General features: G+C 47.9%; 1 protein-coding gene across 1 annotated transcript in view; it reads right to left on the bottom strand.

The window, feature by feature from the left end:
* Positions 1-22,484, bottom strand: part of RFC1 (replication factor C subunit 1) — an 80,241-nt gene that overhangs the window by 12,290 nt on the left and 45,467 nt on the right. Inside the window, exons 8-22 of the mRNA XM_045284108.1 lie at positions 21,899-21,986; positions 20,841-21,115; positions 18,194-18,301; positions 13,557-13,736; positions 12,314-12,418; positions 8,696-9,071; positions 6,491-6,600; positions 5,795-5,909; positions 4,578-4,657; positions 4,255-4,392; positions 4,030-4,125; positions 3,835-3,933; positions 3,004-3,157; positions 2,786-2,904; positions 1,346-1,491 (exon numbers count right to left, since the gene is read on the bottom strand). Of these exons, the coding sequence (XP_045140043.1) occupies positions 1,346-1,491; positions 2,786-2,904; positions 3,004-3,157; positions 3,835-3,933; positions 4,030-4,125; positions 4,255-4,392; positions 4,578-4,657; positions 5,795-5,909; positions 6,491-6,600; positions 8,696-9,071; positions 12,314-12,418; positions 13,557-13,736; positions 18,194-18,301; positions 20,841-21,115; positions 21,899-21,986 (2,189 nt within the window). The remainder of the gene's footprint in view (positions 1-1,345; positions 1,492-2,785; positions 2,905-3,003; positions 3,158-3,834; positions 3,934-4,029; positions 4,126-4,254; positions 4,393-4,577; positions 4,658-5,794; positions 5,910-6,490; positions 6,601-8,695; positions 9,072-12,313; positions 12,419-13,556; positions 13,737-18,193; positions 18,302-20,840; positions 21,116-21,898; positions 21,987-22,484) is intronic.

Genomic DNA, 22,484 nt, shown 5'->3' on the forward strand with positions numbered 1-22,484 from the left:
CCACATTTGCTTATGCACCCATTTGTCTTCAGCGATCGTATCATGGGAGCACACAACAATATGATTTTTTTGTTCTTTGATGCCTGATAACTGATCCCTTCGGCACCTCGTGATCACACGGTCTGGTGTGCTTCTTCCATGTGGGCTTACTTTTTATTTTTGTTTTCTCCTCTTTGTCTCTTTCCTGTTCTCTCACACACCACTGCTACACAGACTACTCCTCTTAGCCTAGGGCATTTACGCCTGGGCCACACCCAGTTAGGTGAGCTCCAACCTGTGCAGCTAGCCCGAGGATGGGGAAAGCCCTGCCGACCTCCCCCAGGGGATACTCCATCCAACTTCTTACCAGGAAATTCCTGCCTGTGTGGCTGGGGGAGCTCCTATCTTTCCCCTGTTTTCCCACATGACAGGGGGAACTTCCTCCAGCCTACCTTAGTGCCTCACATGGCCTAAGGCAGCTCAGCCAACACTCGTCAACGTTCCAAGCTGCTGCAAAAACCTCTGCCAACCTCCGCAACACCAAAGCAGGCAACCCAGCAGCCTTCAGGGGCACTCCGATAGAGAAGCCACAGGAGGATAAAGGGGTAGGTTAGTTCCATAGTGAAATTAGCTGTAGGCCGTTCGAAGAAGCATTCCTACAAGTCTCCCAGAGAGAACCAGGGTTCATGAGGGAGAGGGGAGCGGAGAAGGAGGGACAAAAATGAGGAGCTGATGCCAGGGGCTTAAGTGGAGAGCAAATGTTTTGAGAATGATGAGGGCAACGAATGTACCAATGTGCTTTACACAACTGATGTATGCATGGATTGTGATAAGAGTTGTATGAGCCCTAATAAAATGTTTTTTAAAAAAAGTTTATTCAGAAGCTACAAAGCTATTCTTACTAGTAAAAGGTATAGCAATAAACGCCCTGCCAAGGAGTGGATTCAATCACAGCAATCCCACAGACAAAACAGAACGTCCCTCTGGGGTTTCCAGGGCTGAAATCTTTACAGAAGCAGGGGCCACATCCGCCTTCCTCCCATGGGGCAGCTGGTCGGGTTGAACCGCCAACATCGCTGTTAGCAGCTGAGCAGAGTATTCGTACCATGAACAACTGTACCGCCTCAGGTAAGGCATCGCTTTACATGTTAAAGTTATGACACCTTCGCCATATGGCTAAAGGAATCGCAAGTGTCATTCTGGTTCCAGATGTTGAAACATCGGCTAAGAGCACATAAGGCTCTCCCACATACGGGTTAGCATTACAATCAAACGGAAACAGATCCCCTGGCTCACATGCCCCTTCTCGGATATAAGCTAACACATGGCAGGGGCACAAACGCCAGAGATGGGCAACACCGCTTACCTGAGACTCATGTGCAGTGCTAGGTCCTGAACCACACGATCGTGGCGGGCTGTCGACGAGTTCTTCCCCAGCCAGCTTGGAAAGGTGGGAAACTGAGTCATGTACCCCCTCATGAGCTCTCCAGGAAGAACGCTGGCATAAATGGCCTGGGGGCAAAGCAGGCGTCGCACAGCACTTAGAAGTCAGTACAAAGTTGCTTCCCAGGCGCTTATACAAAACCAAACGGCACTGTACCAGGTGCCCACACAGCTCCCAGAAGTCTGCAGGAAACGCCTCCCCAACCCATCAGTGATGTCCCAGGAGAGAATTAAGAGTAACGGGAAGACCACTGTCTTTAAACACGGCTCTGGCTATCGCAGGTGGATCCAAGCATGGAACATCTAATAATCAGGAGATCAACTAAAGTGGCCGCCGAGAAAAGGAAAGGAAGGCATCCTTGGATCTCTGCGTGCGGAGTTTTCGCTCTCATTAAAGGCGGAATGACTCAGCGCACCCGGGGCGGGACCACCTCGGCTCTGCAGGTCTCGGAGCTTCCCGCTTAGACCGGTGCAGCCTCCCTGCTTTTGTACGCTTGTTACTGCAACCAATGGCGTCTCCCTTCTCCAACGGGTTTTGCCCTTCCACCGCTTCCCGTTCCTACGGGCTTCATTCCTCTACCCGTATCATTTTGCTTTACGAAATATTTTGAATCATGGTTTTTATATGCTTTAAATTACTTCTTTAGGATAAACTCTCAAAGGCATCATTATTAGGTGCATTGAACATAAACACTTTTAAAACAAAAGTTACACCCAGAATGCCTTTGCTTCTGTGGTGGGGTCCCCCACACCGCATGTGGGCGGAGTGGGGAGAAGGGCGGGCCTTCCGGGAGCCGCACGCTCATTTCTGAGGCCCACGATTCTGTGACTAGGACCAAAGCTCAGCTAAGAACATTCTTCACTATAAACGGCTGCCAAACTCGGTTTCGGCTAAAAGGGTAGCAACCTAATGATCACAGTCCCTGACCTAAGAAGCTACCTCGTAAGCAAAGAAGCAGAGGTGCAGCTCACGCATCGCAGGCCCCGCCTGGGTGCCTTCTTCACAGGGAAGCCCCGTCGTCCAACTGGCTGAGAGAGCCAACACCTACACGCGGGGAAAACCCACGAAGGGTTCCTCGGGCAGAGCAGCAAATGAAACTTCTGACGGACATCCTACTGCCCCCCAGTCATTCCCACACAAGTACTTTTCCAACTCGGAGAAGTACGTTTGCGCTCAGAAAGAGCCAACAGTGACCGTACTGCTCGAGTCCCCAACCAACCGCCTCAGTGCCACAGGAGGCGGACCTCTAGCTGAGATCTGAAAGCGAACTCAGCGCAGCTTTCGATGTGGAACGGCTTCTGGTTTGGGTCCCCTGCAACCAAAGCACAGAGTCTGCGCTACAAGGGGGGCCCCCGTGCGAACCTGTGTGGGAAGAAGGCTCCAGTTTTGTTTACTTCGGATCTGGCTGTCCACTAGGTCGCCGTCGCATATGCTGTCTGCCGCTCTGCTCAACAGCATCAAGTGCTTCTTCATGTCGCCCCTTCAAGATAGGACCCATGTGGATTCCATTGCTCTCCACCCCCACCGACCCGGGGCGCTGGGGCAAGCACGCGTCCTGCCCCCCCCCCCCCCCCCCCCCCCCCCCGCTTTGGGCTTCACGTGTACATAGTTCTCCTGGACAAAGAGCGGCGCTATGGAGTAATCATGAAAGAAGAGATCCGATTTGTCCACAAGTGACAGATGAGCCGTCTCCTCTCCAGCTGCAAATACTTTCCGGGCGACATCAAATGGGCCCTAAAAACAGGTCACCAAAAAATAAAACAAATGAACAAAAATACCCACTTCTTCATCATTATTCTAGCTGTAATCGATTCTGACAAATGACTAGGGAAACGGAACATCAAACAAACGAAAACTAAACCCACTGCCACTGAGCTAGCTTCGATTCAGAGTGACCCCATACAGATCTTCGTTAAGAGTGAATCTCATTGATTCTTCGGAGCAGCAGCTGGTGGGTTTGAACTGCAGACTTTGAGGTTAACAGCTTAATTCCTAGTCCATGGTGCCACCAGGACTCCCACCCCACCCCACCCCGCCCTGCAAATGTAACACAGAAATCATTAAAATAGACTGCTAGTTTCAGAGAGGTTATTATTACTTAAACAATTCCAAAATACTCAATAATCTACAGTACTCAGTAGATGAAACCTACACCTAAGAGACCCTGGAAAAGTCCTTTCACAACAAATGAAGCACGGATACAATTAAAACTTAACCCTTTTCTAATGATTTACAGTACACACTGACAGTCCTGGCAGAAAAGCTCATTTGAATTGGAAACTGAGCAGATGGTCAAGCGATCCCGGGGTTCTTTGGGAGGGGTTGAGGCAATATAAAGACTACTTCCACTACGTTATGACGTAGGAGCACTCTGGGGCAGTACGTAACCGAGACATGGGTGTTTCTCTTACCAGCTTAATGTCCTTTCTGGCTCTACTAGCATCGGCCTTGGCCTGGTCATAGGACAGTGCCTTACTCTGTGCACACCACATGCTCAGATTGTGTAAAACCTACAAGAAGCACAAATAAGTTACGACAATGTCAACATGGAAAACACTCCCTTCCACAGCCATCACTCCCAAAGATGTCACATATATTTAATGTACCTGTCTGATATCCTGATTGGCTCCCAAGATTATTTCATTCATAGCTGGAGGGGGAATTTTTAAACCTTCTTTAAATGCAATAGACATCATAGCACCCTGAAAATGACAAAGGAGGGTGTCTTTAATAGATTTTTTAAACCCACATCCCAGGGACTGTAAAGAGCGGACCCTTGTATACACAGGATAATTTGATGAAGAGGGAGGAAAAATGTGCAATCATCATACCTTGATTTGCTCGAGCCGAGGTCTTTGGAAACGAAGATCAAAACAATAATGAACCAAAGAGCGAATCTTAGGGTGATTCCTATCGTTGCACATACAAATAATGGGGATCTTTGTCTGCTTTATCAGGCCAATTAACTCCTGAAAGTCAAATATGCAATACAAAACTGGTTACTCACGAGACAACAGAATGCCCCGAAACTCAGTCCCAGTTTGGAGAAACTCCTCAGCACATATCCCGGGTGCCGTCTCGGAGAGCGCACGACGGCTCCGCCTCCGCCTCCGGCTCCCAGGACCCGACCCTGAGCAGCAGGGCTGCCCGTTACCTGGATTCCGCCCCGATCCTCGCTGCCGGCCATGCCATCCACTTCGTCCATGATGAGTGCGTGCCGGGGGCTGGCGCCACCTGACCCACGTGCGGCAGCAGTGGGGTGGGAGGAAAACGAACTGATCATGGCGCACAGACTGCAGGCGCTACGCAAAGCTCGAGGGCACTGCGAAGGGAACAGCGCGTCTGTGCGCCACCAGCACAAACTCCTGCCCCCGCGCCCGTCTCGTTCCCACCCCAGACGCTCACGTGGTCATTAGCAGCCTCTGCTAAGAGACACATTAAAAAAAACGTGTGCGCGTGAAAAGGCACACCTAGCTTTGTCCTTTAATATGTTTTGGCAATTTGCTGGTTATCAATGGGTACTGAATATCACATTAAAAAAAACAACACCCTGATTCATATTTCATTTTACTCATAGCATTTCAGTTGCCATCTGCTTATGACAATATTAGGAAGCTTCCATCCATTCTATACCCATCATCTGTGCACAGGCACCAGTGGCACACTAGCTGAATCCCAGGGTGCGTGCAATTTGGCAAATAGCGCCGGCGTGTCCCAGGCCAGGGCCACTTCCGCCCCCTCCAGCCAGACACCGGCTAGTTCCCAAGAGGCTCCTTTTTGTAGCGATTCTCGCCGCTAAAAGCCCCAGGGTCCTGGTGGCCATGCACGCACCCAGGCTCCGGGCACGCACTGTGGACACCGCCGTGAGGGTCACCTCTTTTCCCAAAAAACCCCGGCCACGCAAATCCACAGCGCCGACCCAGGACGGGGTGCACGTTCCCACCGTTTTCACGCCTCTTCTCAACCTCTGCCTGAGCGACCTCTGCCACTCACGTCTTCACTTTGACCTCGTGCCAGCAGCTTCCGCCCGCGCCCCAAACAGAACGACCCCTTCAGCACAGCCCCCATCAACTCCCTCAGCCCACAATACGGCACTGTCTTTTAATCCCCTCCATCAACATCACCTGGGAGCCCTCGATAATTATATGCAAAATGTCTACACAGGTAACTATGCATTTGACATCACATTCCTAGACACCTGTAAGATGGAAAAATAAGAACGACCGTGCCTGAAGCCTTTCTTAGTCTTTCTGATTCTCCCATTTGCCCCAGAATAGAGGTGGTGCCTGGCACACAGCAGTGTTTGCTGAACAGCTACATGATTTATTTTTTCCTAGAGAAACAACGAACACAATTCAAAATGCCACATACTTGAATAAAACCCCTTGATGCTGGTATTATTCAGCGACTCGGCAACAATCTCCTTCAAACTGTTCTTGCTCCGAGTGTCACTTGCGTTCAGCTCCACATAGCTGTACCCCGATTCCTAATCAAAGTGCAGGAACCCATTATCATCACCATGCAAACCAGCAGCCTCTGCCCTGCCCCACCTGCTACAAAAACCCAGGGCCCTCAGGGAAGAAAGGAAGTAGAAAGAGAGGGGTATGGGTTACAAGCCTAAAACTGTATGATAGTAACAGAAAATGTCGTTAATTCACTAATTGTATCTACCGATATAATATGCACAAACACACAGGCCCATCAAGCTTACAGAAGGATTGATAAAGACATCTATGCTATAGCATTCCTCTAATGCATGTATCTTCTTATAAGCGATTTAAAAAATAGAAAGGGCTTCAAAAAGCCATGGAAATTCTCCATTAGCTTAATTCCATTTTCCCATAAGCTTTTTGAAGCCCCCCTCATACAACCTATTTTATTTTAAAAGGATTTTTTTGAAAGGATACAAATTACAAATGTTACCAGAACTAAAGCAAATTCTAATGGTTTGATTGTTCTTAAAGGTACCTATCATCAGGTTAAACTGTAAGTATATCCACATGTGGGTGTGCCCACCACCCTCCACCCCACCCCCAGGTAAGCGTTCCAGTGGCCCATGACACCCACCTGACAAACCAGAGCAGCTGTGGTTGTTTTGCCGATGCCTGGTGGGCCGGAGAGCAATGCTGCCTTAAAACTGGAGCCATCATCTTTGCCGGCGCACTTCCCGAGTCGCGCTGCCAGAGAAAGGATGTGTCCGTATCACCTCACAGAAATTCGGTGACAGGAGCAACAGCCCAGGTGCATAGCCTGAGCGTTGAAAGCAGCCCTCCAGTGTGGCTCTAAAATTGCAGGCTATTTCCCAGCGGCTCTAAGCATCCGTTTGGGGAGCATTCTGTGAAACTCGATACCTTACTTTATCCCCAACTCAAAATTTAAAAATGAAACAAAAACCTAACTTAAAAATTCTGATGTAATCCAACATATTTTTAAGAGCTTCCTTTCTGACAAAGCACAGGCCAGCAAGCTGTGTGCCAGGTCCGATCCAAACTCTACCAAGGAGGGCCAGCCGGGCATGCTTGGGAAGGGACGTGACCCTTGTGTCAGTCTCCTCTTGGTACACGGAGGGAAACGACCACCTGGGCCGGGGGAGGATGAGCGTGCTGAGCCCTGCCTGGCACGCCTCGGTAAACGTCAGCGCAGTCAGCTCCGCGGCCGAAAAAGAAACAATGACCCACAGACAATGGGCCTGCAAGCACCTTGCTCAGTTCACCTCTAGAGCCTTCTGCCTCCCCGGCCTCTCGGGTGCTTGGCACACAGAGTGCTCCACACACACTCACGTGAGAGAGGGGCTTAAACCTGCGGCCAACAGTTCACCTGAGTCAGAACACCGGCTCCAGGCAACCGAAGCAGGCGTCCCCACTTGTAAGGATTTGGGAAAGGTCAAAGAAACTGAAGTTCACCCTGTTATCATGAAACTGTCTAACCCAACTTGTAAATGAAGCAAACTGGCATCACTGGTCCATGTCTAAGGAGCCTCGGTGGCGCTATGTGTAAGCAGTTCGAACGCACCAACTGCTCTGTGGGAGAGAGATGAGGGAAGATCTTCAAAAAAGGCTGACTGTTTACCCAATAGGGTCTTCGAGTCAGGGTCAGCTCAAGGGCCATGGGTTTGAGTGGGCCAGTGCTCAATGACAAAACCTCACTGCCATCAACTTGATGCCAACTCAGCACCCCTGGGGGTTTCCGAGACGAGCGCCATCTTTCTCCTGCTGAGCAGCTGGGGGCTGTGAGCTGCTGGCGTTGGGGTTAGCAGCCCTACTGAAGCCAGAGGGTACGAGTTGAGCTGCTAACCACCAGGGCAAGCCCGTCACCGCTTTGAGAACTCACGGTGACGCAGAGTTCTACCTTGTTTCTTCTCACACAGTACCCCTCCGAGGGCGCTCCAGGGTGTTGCCGAAGCTTAAGGAAACACTATTAACACGTGTGGCTCTGCAAATGATACTGCGGACATGATAGTTCTTCCTTTTCCATGACAAACACTTGGTAAGTTCGGAAACTCCAAGTTTGGGCTTAGCAGAAGTAAGAAGCCCTGGTACGGGTTGGGCTGCTAACACGGGGTCTGCAGTTCAACCCCACCAACTGCCATGTTATGGTGAGATTTTCCAGTCCCCTAAAGATTTCCAGCCTTAGAAACCCTCTATAACAGCGGTTCTCAATCTGTGGGTTGAGACCCCTTTGGAGGGGGTCAAACGACCCTTGCACAGGGGTTGTCCGATTCATAACAGTAGCAAAATTAGTTATGAAGTAGCAACGAATATAATTTATGGTTGGAGGGTTACCACCACCTGAGGAATTGTATGAAGGGGTCGCGGCCTTAGGAAGGTGGAGAACCGCTGCTCTAGAGGATTGCTGTGAGTCGGAAACCACTCCGTGGCAGCGGATTGGTTCTGGTTTTGTTTGGGGCGGTGACTGTTAGCAGGCCTTGCTTTCAGTCCCATCTTTCCCCCGCCCCGTCCTCCTGCACGGGCAGCGGCCTAGCTCTCACCCCCACCCTCAGCATCCTCTACTTAGCCTGTAATAGCACCACACGCAATCCATTCTCACTGCTGGTCTACATGCTGCCCCGGAGCCTCTGAGCTCCCTGAAGGGCTCATACCGACTGGGCTTTGTTCCCACTGGGGCCCAGCACAGCGCCGGGCCTCACTGCAGACTCCCAATACCTGTCTGCCACAGCTCAGTGAATCGAGACTGAGACACCCTCGCCTATGTGCAACCCAGCAATGACATGTTGACAAACCCACACCCAAATGAGTGAAGTTGTAAAATCACCGTGTTTCTTGTCCTCAGACGGACTCTTGTGCCAGTTCCGGAGCCAGCGGAGGAGTTTGTTGGCACAGCTCTGGTCACCCTGCTGACCGATGATGGTCTTGAGCGAGGTGGGCTTATATTTGTCCACCCAGAGCAAACTTTCCACTCTGTGTCCACCACCGTCAGCGTGCGTCTCCTCGGGCACCTGCCCCTCAAAGCTCAGGTCTCTCCGAGACACGCCGGCTTCCTTTCTTACCGACCACCGGGCAGAGCTCTCCTTCTGGGGAGTCGGCTTTTTCTTTTTAGATTCCGATTCCTTCTTATTGGGGCTCATTTTCCTTTTGCCCTGGTTGATTTTGGTGGGGGTTCTTTCCAAGGCGGCCTTTTCTTTCTTCATCTTAAAAATGGAAAGAGAGAGAGAACAAACCCTGATGAGAGAGATGTCATTGCCACCTGCTACACTCGCCCTGGAAAACAATCTGAGATACGCAAGCCCAGCAGTCTGAAAACTGCCACCTCGCATTTTTCTTTTCATAATTAGCAAAAAATCCACCAAAAATGCGCCCACGTGCAATTTAAGTGAGAAAAAAGTCTATAGCTTCTAAAGCATTGCATCTTATTTTTTTAAAAATAACTATTATTTCAATTTGTTTTTTAAAACAAACAAACCCAACGTTATGCCTCCACACAACTAGTACACAAATATTCCTCTCAAAAACTTCACTGCCAAAAAAATTTAAAAATTCACTGCAGTCAAGTCGATTCCAACTCACAGTGACGCCACAGGGCCGAGCAGGGCAGCCCTGCGGTTCCGGGGCTCTAACTCTGGACAGGGGTAGACGGCCTCGTCTTTCGCCCAGACGAGTATCCCTAACAGCACGATAATAACCCCAAAGTGGAGACAACGCAAACGCCCACCAACTGACAAATGGGCAAGTAGAGGTCACAAAGTGTTGGCCAGCAACACAGTGGAGTCACAGTCTGGCTCACAGCGGTGTGAAACACTGCCCATGCTACACCTGGGGTGAACCCGGAAGCACGACGCCAATGAAGCCAGCCAGGCGCAAAGGCTGCACCGGAAAGGCCCGGGATAGGCAAAGACGTACGTACAGAGAGAAGTCAGAGAAGCTGCTGCCAGGTGCCCAGGGCAGGGGCATGAAGAGGCACTGCTCATCGGAACAGGCTTTCATTTTCGGGGGCGAGACAAATGTTCTGGAGGAAAAGAGTGGTGATTTGCACAACCTTGCGAATCTACTAAAAAGCCATTGGATAGACTTTAAAAGAATGATGTCTACAGTGTGTGGATAATGTTGCAATTTTATAAATTAAAAATATATTAATTTTTTTAAAAAGCTATTGTCCAAAAAAAAAAAAAAAGCTCTCGTCTCTCTGTAGGAATCCTGGTGGTATAGTGAGTTACACAATGGGCTGCGGTACAAACTACAAGGTCAACAGTTCAAATCCACTGGCCTCACTAAGGGAGAAAGTCGAAGCTTTCTGCTCTCATAAAAGGTTAATTCTCAGAAATCCACAGGGGCAATTCTACACTGGTCTGAAAGCTTTAAGTCAGAATCCACTCAGTGGCAACGAGTTTGGGTTTTTTAAGGAGTCTCTCTCGACTGGTGGATCCCAAAATCAACAGGTGGAATGTGAAGGTGAAACAGGGTGTCAATGCAGTCCTAACGGTGCTCCCCTAGGACAGTAATCGGATCACAAAGGGAACCCTGGTCACTTCACGACGGAGAAGCCAACAGGCGCCACCTAAACCAACAAGCATCGCCGAGACGACATCCTGACTTCATGAGCACCCAGTCTGTGACAAATCCCACGTCTGTGGCATTCCTGCCAAGAATGCTACCTTCTATCTAGTGACATGTTGGGCCGCTACCCACAAGGTCAGCAGTTGAAACTACCAGTCGCTCTGCAAGGAAAAGATGAGGCTAATAACCTATTAGGATCAAGGATTCACGAGGGGGGTGGGGTAGGGGGAAGAGGAGCTTATACCAAGGGCTCAAGTAGAAAATGTTTTGGAAATGATGATGGCAACAGATGTACAAATATGCTTGATATAATTAATGTACGGAATGTTATAAGATCTGTAAGAACTCCCAATAAAAATGATTTTTTTTAAAACACGAGGCTTTCTACTGCTGTCAACAGTTAAGAGTCGTGAAAACCTACCAGGGCAGCGCCTCCCTATCCCACGGGATGGCTAGGAGTCTGCACCAGCTCCATGGCAGTGAGTTCGGGTTTTGGGATCATGAGAAAACAGCAAACAAACCCAAACTGAGAGAGAACCCACAACCTGGCCAGGGTCAGGATCATGAACAAACAGGACAGGCTGAGGCACTGCCCCGTCTGGAGAAGACTCAGGCTCAGACACGAGGAAATGCAGGCTGGGATCCCAGATTGGCCCGCGGAACAGAGCTAGGTATGCCTTAGGTGAAAATGAGACGGTCTAGTGAGATGTGTGGTGAACAGTTAACACACCAATATTCATTTCCTAGTTTTAGTAACTGCACTGCGATTATGTAAGCTGGCAACCCTAGAGAACACTGGGGGAAGGGTCAGTCCAAATCCTCCCACAGGATTTCTCTACCAGAAGCAAGCGGCCGGAACTTCTCCCCTCTGGAGCCAGAGTTAGACAGGAGTCCTGGGATACCCACGCCCTGCGTCCTGCACGTGGAGAAGGCCTGCGTGTGGTGGGCACGGAGAGGAGCACACCGGAGAAACGGACAGAAGTGGGGAGGCCCTGAAAACATTCAGAGTCTGGCCCCAGCAGCTGCTAAGCCAGCTCCCAGCCCCAGCCCCCCCCCCCCAGAGTGCAGTTATCAGCACCAGCACGAGTCTCCTTCTGCGGGGTGAGTCGGTCACAGCTGTAACGTCCTGATGCACTTCTACCTGAACATGGCGTCAGCAGGCCGACACCCACAGCGGATCTTTTAAAGGACTCCTAGGTAATAACTTGCAGTCAATCCAATAAGATAGAATATCTGGGAATCCAGGACAGATGAACCCCTCAGGATTAGTGGTGAGTGGCGATACCGGGAGGGTGGAGGCAAGGTGGAGTAGAAAGGGGGAACCGATTACAAGGATCTACATATAACCTCCTCCCTGGGGGATGGACAACAGAACAGTGGGTGAAGGGAGACGTTGGGCAGTGTAAGATATGACAAAATAATAATTTATAAATTATCAAGGGTTCATGAGGGAGTAGGGAGCTGGGAGGGAGGGGGAAAAATGAGGAGCTGATACCAAGGGCTCAAGTAGAAAGCAAATGTTATGAGAATGATGAGGGCAATAAATGTACAAATGTGCTTGACACAACGGATGGATGGATGGATCGTGATAAGAGTTGTACGAGCCCCCAATACAATGATTTTTTTTTTAATTTTACATAATAAAAAAAAGAGAAAATGCGCAAAGCTCAGTACGGGGGCATGATAAGCAATACCCTGTTGACTAGTCTCACATTCCTCTGCAAAGGTCAAAAGCAAACCAAAGACGAACGGCCCTCGGAAGCAGAGTCCGCGACTCAGCGGAAACTCAGCGGGAAACGAAAAAGGCGCTCTTGTGTTCGTGGGCGAAGAAGAACTGACACGATGCCCGCGTCAGTAAGACAGCTCGTGACATACCAACCTCAGCCTCAACGGCGAGCTCATACTTGGACTTCTTGCCTGGCATAGTGCGAATCAGATTCAATAAGCCATCTTCATCAATAATTTTTGTTCCCAAAGCGGCTGCCTATTGGTTAAAAAGTCACATCATTAAAACTGCAGCTTTTCTGTACAAAAACATCATACATAGTGCCTAAAGCATAGGTGGGGGGGGGGAAACCTTGCAAATGGAATTACTGGAATATAAAAATCATATTCACCATCAGCGTGCCCTCACAGGAAGAACATGACAGGTACATTCCTGTGTGTGTGTGGGGGGGGTTAAGTTACTGTGTTTGTAGCTTCCTGTACCTCCTCATCTCCTTCAACAAGAAACAAGGGCCGGTAGCCCGTTCTCCATGCCCGCGTCACAGAGCAGACACCCCCACTTTCTTACTTGCTAACAGAGCCCCAACGTAGCCCATTCCCAAGGGACACATTGTGGCCCTTAGGTGGTTCTGATCTCCTCTGGCCTCTTGTCGGTCTACATGGCCGTGTGACCAGTTCTGGCCAATGAGAACTCAGTGGAACAGTTCAGGTGTTCGTGGGAAAATTCTGGCCTTCCTAACCAAAGAATAATCGGCAGCTGGTATGTCATCTTGCCACTTCTCCCTCTGTCCGCCTTAACAGCAGACTGGAAAGCCTGAACTGCAGCTGCCTGGCAACCACGAGGCAACAGGCACGGAGCTAACGCAACAGGGACAGTAACACTAACGTCGAAACTAATCTCATGGCATGATGAGCTGCTGCAGCATCCCTCGAGCTGCCTGTCTCTGGGGTTCTTGCTACACGAGGAACATGCACACGCTTGGCTTACTCCGCCATGGCTGCCTGCGACTGTGAGCAGAACACAGTCCTGGCCCACAGACCCGAGTCTTCCCTGTGAGCTTGACGTAAAACAAGGTAGAATGGAGAGTTGGCAGTGGCACACATAGAAACATAAACTAGAAAATTAAAAAGTAAACTATATTTGCTTCTGTCTTCAGAGAGAGACTTAAATCTGCGTGCACCCCCAGGAAGTCAAGGAAACAGGAGCTGTGCTTTCGACAGGAAAGCCAAAGCCCGGGGGGCAGAGCCAATAACCCTTCCGTGCAGAGGAAATAGTGGAGCGCAGAAATTAGTCTTCAACCTCTTTTCCTCCTCGCTGTGATTCTGTGCAAAGGCCCTATCAGAACCTGCCACGGTGAGCGAGCTATTTGGCTGTGCTCAGAACATGCAGGACCCACCTTATCACTCTTGGACTGTCCACTGTCCCGGCCCATGACCAGGTAGTTTGTCTTCTTGCTGACATTGCCAGTCACTTTGCCCCCGTAGCGCTCAATCAGAGACTTGGCCTCCTCGCGCTCGATGCACTCCAGCACTCCGGTGATGACAAAGGTCAGGCCTTCCAAGCAATTCTCGGCTCCCTGAAAACCACAGTGGTCCAGCAGAGAGGAAATTACACAGCAGTTTCCCATAAAAACATTTGGCTTCAAGACTGCAGGAAGTTGAATCTTCCCGTGTGACATCATAAAAAAAAATCTCAACGTGAAACTTTGCCGGAAATTTAGAGCAAAGAGAAGTAGCACTAGACATAAAATCCCAGGAAATTCTTATGTCAGGTAAGGGTTTATGAGTTATAAAACCAACCAATGTGAAAGCACACATATAAGACTGTTAGCAACGCTTAGTAAAATCCTTCCTATTATTTTCCATAATGTTTGTTTACATTCAACCACTAGTTGACTTGTATAGGTTTACATAAACTCCACCTAAATCAACGCTTGCATTTGTTATAAAGGGAAAGCTTCCATCCCAAGACTGGCTCGGGTCACCGGAACACGTAGCACTTCTGCCCTTCACGCTGATGGTCGCAAAACAACGGCCTCGAGCCACTGCGATTCACTGGTCGGCCAGCTCACGTCGCCAGGACGGGAAGATCAACACTGAGAGTACAAAAGGACCCGGATAAAGGCGCTCCTGGATGGAGAAGACAGTTCATCTTACTGTGAATTGGATCTACTTCTGGCACTTTGGATTTCTGTAACCCAATATTTTTTTTTTAATGGCACAGCCAAGCCAAAGGAAAATTCCATACCGTGTTCAGGTTATTACTCTTGGAACACAGACATGAGAGCAACACAGACTTCATGAAGCCCTGAAAAAGAAGCTAAGCAAATTTCAAAGCCTGCCCCCACTTAAGTCAACCCTGCACCATGCATATGAAGGCTCAGTCTTAGAAGACAAACAAAATTGCCATGAATCTGTTTGGAGAAAAACACGTAACATCGCATGGTGCCCAGCAACCCTATCGTTCTAGAATTGAAATGATCTCGATAACCATATAGGTAATCAATTTTTCCCCAACAGATTCATAGTAACTCTGGAAAACCCCCACGGGGCTCTGGAGATTCTCTCTTCCCATCTGGACATCTCTAGCATCTCTGCCACGCTCTCCTCCACTCGGAACGCCAGCACGGGGACCAGCACACGAGCCCCGAGCCTCGGCCTCCTCGCAAGCAGGGCTTGTTTCGTCTGCAGACATCAGGAACGGAAGCACAGCTGGCCTCTTCCGCTAGTCTGCTATAGACTCCACTAGCCCCCTGAGGCTCAGTCACCCATCGACCCGCCCTCTACTCTTCCATCTATCAGGGAATCACTCATCTCCATGTGGCTCTGGATACCCTCTTTCCCACCTTGTCAAACACCTCCCATGACATTTTGATTACCCTTCTCCTGCTACTTTGCCTTCAGTCTTTGCCTTCCAGGCAGCTCCAAGCCCAGCATCTCCCAGCATGGGCAGTACAGGCCCCTTGGGGAGCTGGAATGACCAGGGGGACTTCAAAAGCAGAACCTATACTTTATCCTGGATTATGAGCTAAAGTACAAAGTTTTTCATTGCTGGGGGGAGGGGGGCACAAAGTAATCATTTTCTGTGAAGGGGCAGCAGGCCAGATAAGTTTAGGAGTCTGTGATCTAGGCCAGGGGCCAGTAAACTGCGCCTCTCAAGGAATATGTCCACGTGGCCCTGAAAACTGAAAAATTTTAAAGGATTCTTTTCAGATAATCACACATCACAGTTATAGTTATTAATATATAATGTCTCTATCCTGAGTTTGAAATAAGTGCCATATACCTGATGTCATGGACTGGACAGTATCCCCTAAAATTCTGTCCACTGGACGGGGCCACGATTCTCAGTGGTTTGGCAGTTGTTAATGATGTGATCAGGCAATCATTGATAAGGAGCCTGGGGTGGGATGAGAGAAGCCTGCTGGGGTAGCTGGTTATGCATTGGGCTACTAACTGCAAAGTCAGCAGTTCAAAATCACCAGCTGCTCCAAGGGCAAACAATGGGGTTTTCCACTCCTGGAAAGAGTTAGTCTCAAAAACTCACTGGAGCATTTCTACCCTGTCCCTGTGAGTCTGAATCAACTCAATGGCAGTGAGTGAGGGGCTAGATGCAACACCACTCTTACTCAGGCCACAGGCTTGATCCAACGCAAAGGAGTTTCCCTGGGCCTAGCCTGCATCTTCCTCTTACTCACTCCATCATGTCAAAGCATGCCCACAGGGACAGGCCAGAGCTGCTCCTGTGAGTTCCAAGACTGTGACCCTTTAATGGGAGTAGAAAACCCTGTCTTTCTCCTGTGGAGTGAGTGGGGGTTTCGAACTGCCAACTTTGAGGACTGTAGCCCGACTCATAACCACAGCACAAGAGCTCATCTTCTTACAAAAGATAAAAGGGGAGAAGCAAGCAGAGAAGACCTCAGTAGCATCAAGAAAGAAGGGTCAGGAGCTCAGCACATTCTTTGAATCAAGAGTCCCTCTGCTGAGAGCCGACTGGGACACAGATCTGCAGAGAACATCAGGCCCAGAGATGCTGCAAAGACACAAGGACCTTCCCCTCGAGCAGTGGTTCTCAACCTTCCTAATGCCGCGACCCTTTAATACAGTTCCTCAGGTTGTGGTGATCACCCCCCCAAGCATAAAATTATTTTCGTTGCTACTTCATAACTGTAATTTTGCTACTGTTATGAATCGGGCAAACCGTGTGAAAGGGTTGTTTGACCCCCAAAGGGGTCAAGACCCACAGGTTGAAAGCCACTGCCCTAGGAAGTGAGCAGAGAGAAGCCTCCCCCTAAACTTGGCACCCTGGTTTTATAACTTCTAGCCTACTGTGAGAAACTGAAGTTGTCCAGGAGTTCGTTATACTTGGATCTAGAACCAGCACTCATGACAGGAGCAGTCAAGAAATCAAATAACAGCCAGGGGCTTGAGTGGAGAGGAAATGTTTTGAGAATGATGAGGGCAATGAATGCACAAATGTGCTTTACACAATGGATGGATGTATGGACTGTGATAAGAGTTGTATGAGCCCCCAATAAATGATTAAAAAAAAGAAATCAAATAATGTCTGGCATTGGGAAAATCTGCTGCAAAGGACGTCTATAACGTGATAAAGAGCAAAGCTGTCACTCTGAAGACTAACCTATTCTTGACCCACGCCGTGGTCTTTCCAATCCCTGGACAGACATGGAGAGAACAGAGCAGAATCGATGCATTCCAACATCTGAATTGTGGTGCTGGGGGAGAATACCGCAAGTGCCACAGACTGCCTGAAGGACAATCAATCTGGTTTGGGGCAAGCGAGCCGGCCTGCTCCTCAGAAGCGAGGAGGGCAAGACTCCATCCCACGGTCTTTGGGTGTGTTAGAGAAGAGCCCGGTCCCGGACGGGGCAGCCTGCTCAGCGAAGGCACAGGACAAAGGGAAAGGCCTCAACGAGATGCACTGACGCAGCAGTGCAGCAACGGGCTCAACAGAGCCCCGTGGGGAACCGTCGGAGGACCAGGCCCGTTTCAATCTGCGGTACAGAGGACCACTAGGAGCCGGGACCAATTCCGTGACATATAACAACAACAACGAGCCGAGAGAGACTCAGGTTGTTTGCTATTGCCATGAGTTGCGGCATTTCTGGAAGCCCTCGATAACCAAGACCAGCGCCAGCAGGGCAAAGAGCATGAGTCTGTCACTGCCGTCTCTCTCGGAGCCAGGGGGCGCTCGGCCAGTAGGTGCTGGAGGACAAGATCACAGACAGCACACAACACACAGCAAGCCCTAACAACCAACTGGAATCCTAGGAGGGTATAGCAAGATTCTCCATCGGATTTTAAGAAAAGCTTTTCCACGATCAAGGTATATGGTGTTCAGTTGCTATCTGTAAAACATCTAGTATCTAATACACAACTAGAAATTTAAATTTGTTTGTTAAGCAAACAAAACATTTTAAAAGCATTTTTAGGTTTAAAAAAAAAACAAAAAACCTAAATGTATGAAAATAGCAATTTAACACCTGAGCTTCAGTTGCTCCAAGAACATGCTGCAATTTAATATTAAGAAATATTTCTGAGAAGTCATTTTTTTAATGTTTTATTTCAACAAATAGTTTTACTACCGTCTAGGCCAAGGGTTGGCAAACTGCAGCTAGCGAGCCATGTGCGGCTGCTTTGGGGACCACACGTGGGCCTGAAGTAAAATTGAGAAATTTTAAAGGATATTATTCTGATAACAGTGGCTTCATTATTTGTAAAAACATATTTATGACTCTTGAATAATTTTTAAATTGTTGTTGAGGGGCAGGATTGGCTCTTCTGTCTCAAAAGTTTACCGACCCCTGTTCTAGGCTAACTGGTGATTTGAAGGAAAATATATCCGAGGACCCAGCAGTGGCTCCGATGTGAATAATCAGCCCCCCGTTCCTGAAAAGAGTGGCTGAGACTTGGCTGCTGTTCATTTTCAAACACTCATTCTCAGTGCACGCACACACACACACAGGCCGCTAGTCCCAGAGCTGCGGGGACGGGGGACTCTCAGGATGCTTACCTTGGGTATTTCTTTCGAGCCCAGAGCCTTGGGGCCTTCTCGATTGAGGTAGCTTCGATAAGCTTGGTAATTAGTGCGCTTCCTCTCCGCGTCGTCAGGACTTGCAGACTGGAGGAGAGGGAAAGGAAGCCCAGCAGTCACGCAGTTCCATGGCACATCAAAACCCGCACAGCAGAAGTGACGCGCTAGCTCCCTCCCGGCATTCCAGGCTGCCAGGTGCCCCCCGACAGAGATCTCTGGATCGGCCCCTTTCAAGCCCTGCCGCTCTCTAAAGGCATAGGCCACATTGCCAGCTCCGAGCAAATTAACAGAGAGCCTGATTTACTTTGGACATTCAGATAGTTTTTATTCTATTCCATAATCTCGCCATGCTTATTCTAGAGTGATAATTATCTCTCCCACAAGTGGGCTTGAGCGATCACCCATGCAGATGCTTGCCCCTGGCCTCAGCCAGCCCACCACGCTGCCGCCCTGTGAGACGGCCTGGCCTCGGCCAGCCCACCACGCTGCCGCCCTGTGACAGGGCTGCGACACTGGGTTCCAGCACATTAACAACTGTGAGGAGGGCGGGCCCAGGGCTGGGCAGTGCTTCCTTCTGCTGTGCTCAAGGTCACTATGGATCCAAACTCACTCAAGGTCACCTAACAGCAACAGCAGCATGGCCCTGGAGGTGGCAGCACCAGGCTAAGAATCAAAGCATTCCTCAGAGCAGCTAACCTCACAGAACAAACCCGCTCTCTCTGCCCGCTGCCGCTGGTTTCTCTCAGCTCTGAAACTTTCTGAGGAAATGTCAAACTACGCATCATCCCATAACCCACCTCTAGTCTCTAATTCGGAGCTAGAGGGTATGTATGACTAGCGTGTGCGTATTAGGGGCACGAGAAACATCCTTGCTTTTCATCCATTGTTTTTATTTTTCCATTTTATGATATTTTTAACTTATACATCACCCCAAAGCTCTGAAAGACAGCTACGCTAGCTCATCCAGTGAGTGAAGCAGCCCTGAGTTACCATTTGACGATGGCTCTAGAATAAAGGTTCTAGAACGCCGAAGCCCCAGTGTATTTGGCTGACTCCCTGCTTTTCAGAAGAAACGTTACTCGGTGCACCCCTGACAACCTTTTTGTCCTATAGCCCATAATCCAGGATAGAGTTTAGGTAAACCTGTTTTTGCCACCCCACCCCAGCTCCCTGATCATCAGCACCCCGCAGGGGCTGCTTGAGAACCTAATCATAACTGTGAAGTGGGTCTCAAAAATTAGTGTGCATTCAAATCATCAAGAGCTTATTATAATACAGCTGCCCAAATTGAAGGCTCTGGAAGACCTTATTTCTAACAAGCTTTGCAGAAGAATCCCATCTACAATAAAATGGGACACTTAACTCATTTGTAACATTAATTCTAAGAAAAATCTATTTTGAATTCTAACCAACTTATAACTATCCATGTATACCATGTATGAAGCCAGAATTCCTGTGAGTTGATCACAATCAACTAAATTCATCAAATAGATTCTGATGTTCCGCAACTGCCTCAGCAACTGAGTGGATTCTATTCCAGCTTCATAAGCAGGTGAAGAGTAACAGTGTCATTAAAAGATTTCTTCTTCGTTAGTATACAGACAAGCCTTGGAAAACTATACAAGTTTAGTTTGCCTGAAGGACATTCATCTACCAGGTAAATATTTACTAAAGATAAATCTGAGACCAAAAAGTTAATGGTTGCTCTAAGCGTATTTGTAAGCACTGACCAGACAAAAGCACTATGGAATCACCAGCCTTTCATTGCTCTACACGGAGAAATAATGGTGATGAACAGTTAAAACAGCCAATTCTAAGTGCCCAGAGGCATGAAGGGACACACTGTAGTCTTTCATTAGGAAGATAAAGTGGCTCTATATCAAAGAGGTCACTGGCATCTGAAATATATTTGAAAACAACACTTTTGAAAGGCATTTCATACGCCACTGGTTTTTCCTTTGAAAATTATTTCAGTAGCTCAACATTGTTTTACCAGAGCAAAAAGGAACAAATGAAAACGAATCCAATTAACAATTATTTTAATGATAGTAACTGAAACGTACATACATAGAGCTTACCATGTACCACATTATTGGTCTAAGTGGCTTCACTTACTAAGTCACTCGGACCTTTTAGCCCCATTTACACATGAGGAAACCAATCAGAAAAAGGGGAAGCATCTAGACCAAGGTCACCACCTGCTCAATGCCAGGGCTTTGATTCAAAATTGGCTTGAGTTCATGGTCAGCACCACCTGCTCTGGGGGTCTTAAAGGACCTGCCTGGGCCACTTACTTGCTAGTAGGGTGGGGCAAGAAGAGCCTGTTTCTTCATTTGTAAATACCTCACATGTTGCTGTGAGCAAGGTTTACACTTACCAAGTATTAGCACACTACCTGACACATAACAGCAATCCATTATTAGCTCATTCGGCCACGTAACTTTAACAATTTATAACAACTATCTGTATTAATAATCCACATTAAAAAGATTTAACCATAGTGATGTGTTTTCGCAACAGCTTCTAACTAAGATGACATATTACAGGTACTACAATGAATTACAAAATTAGAAATAAAAGAGAAGACCCAGTTCAACACAACATTCCAAAATGTTAACGTTGCTACCTCTTTTTTAGTTGGGGAACTTTTGTTTTTCTTAGGGCTTTTTCTCTCTTCTTTCAACTCAATCGCATTTTCTGTGCTTTTGGAACCTGTGGGCTCTGCTTCTTTATGAGAACTCTCTGCTTTTTTTTTCAAAAGTGCCAGTTTCGAACTGGCCTTTGACGGAGAGGGTTTTATTCTGTGAGGTGATGGCTTAGAATGCCGCTGAAGTTCTGATGAAATGTCACATTTACTTTGTTTCTTAGGACTGTGGCTATTTCTGTCATTGGAGCATTGTTCTGTTTGAAAAGGAAGAAAGATTATTGTTTTTCAGAAAATGATACCTGTTATCAATTTTTTTTGTTTCTTTTTCAGTGGAGTGATCTTAGTGGCAAAACATGCTCATACAGTGATTTCATTAACATGTTAAGATTTTAGCTCTAAAATGTATACGGCAGGTTGTTAAGTTTGTAGATTACTTATCCTTTGTATAGCCAGTTCAAAGTAAGGAGTTTGGCATTTTTAACATGAACTATTCATTGCTTAAAGTAAACTATCTAGAAACATGGAATTCAAGCCACAGATAAACGTCAATCATCTAAAATTTACAAAGAAAACACACTGACTAAAGTGAGCCATATAAAAATTCCATTTTAACAGAGCCTGAAAACCACATGTCCTGAGGTCTCAAGCCCTAAAGGGACTGGCTGATCCGACGGATGTACAGGACTAAGACCACCCACACCAGCACTGGTTCCGGGAAGTACAACTGACCACCAGAGGAGAGCGGCACAGGCCTGGTACCAGGAGCCAGCTCTCAGATGATCTTGGTGATAAGCTAACACCTTGTCTTCCTAAACCCTAGTCCACGAACTACACTACCCTCAGTTCTCCGACCATCAGGGCCGATGGGCATTCTCTAACAGCTGGTATTCAGATGGCTTCCAAGCTCATCTACATCATACTCTCCCCATGAAACGTCTACCTAAAGATACCAGGCAATTATTCAGTAGAGGTTTACACACGGTTACAAAGAGTTTTCTTTACAGGGAGTCCAGTGCACGCTCATTTGATAATATTACCTTTCTGAGGATATTTATGTTTTTCTGTTTTACTTAAATTGACTTGCACAGACGAAGACATTTCGTTCTCTTCTGGCTCCTTTTGAGTCTAAGTAGATTTAAAAAGGATCAATTGTGACAAATCGTAGGCAAAACTATTACCACAAATGGTGTTGTTAACATCAACTAAATTTAATTCTAAGTTCGAAGGCTACTTTCCAATCCAGCAGGATACTGTAATAACCCTTCTTCCCCATGCATTCACACACTCCCTGGGACAGAAAAAGCCATGTTTATGACTTCATTTAACAGATTAGGAAACTGACCTAAGAGTATAAAAGTATATTTCTGAAAAGGCGTCCTAGTGTTTCCCAGTCTGGGAAACCTGGCGGGAAACAACTTTCCCTGCCTCGTTCATCTCAACTCTCAATGTGTTACTGTTTTCCAGTTCAAAACTAAAATATAAGATATGGCAAAAATAAATAGATAATAATGTAGAATAATGAGGGTTCCAGGAGGGAATAAAGAGGGTGGGGAGGAAGAGGATAAAGGGAAGCCAGGTTCAAAGAGTTCAAGAAGAAAGTTTGTTTTGAAACTGATGGTGGCA

This window comes from Echinops telfairi, unplaced genomic scaffold (assembly GCF_000313985.2).
Source record: "Echinops telfairi isolate 266 unplaced genomic scaffold, ASM31398v2 ScPeMD7_7468;HRSCAF=8506_0, whole genome shotgun sequence".
Lineage (NCBI taxonomy): Eukaryota > Metazoa > Chordata > Mammalia > Afrosoricida > Tenrecidae > Echinops > Echinops telfairi.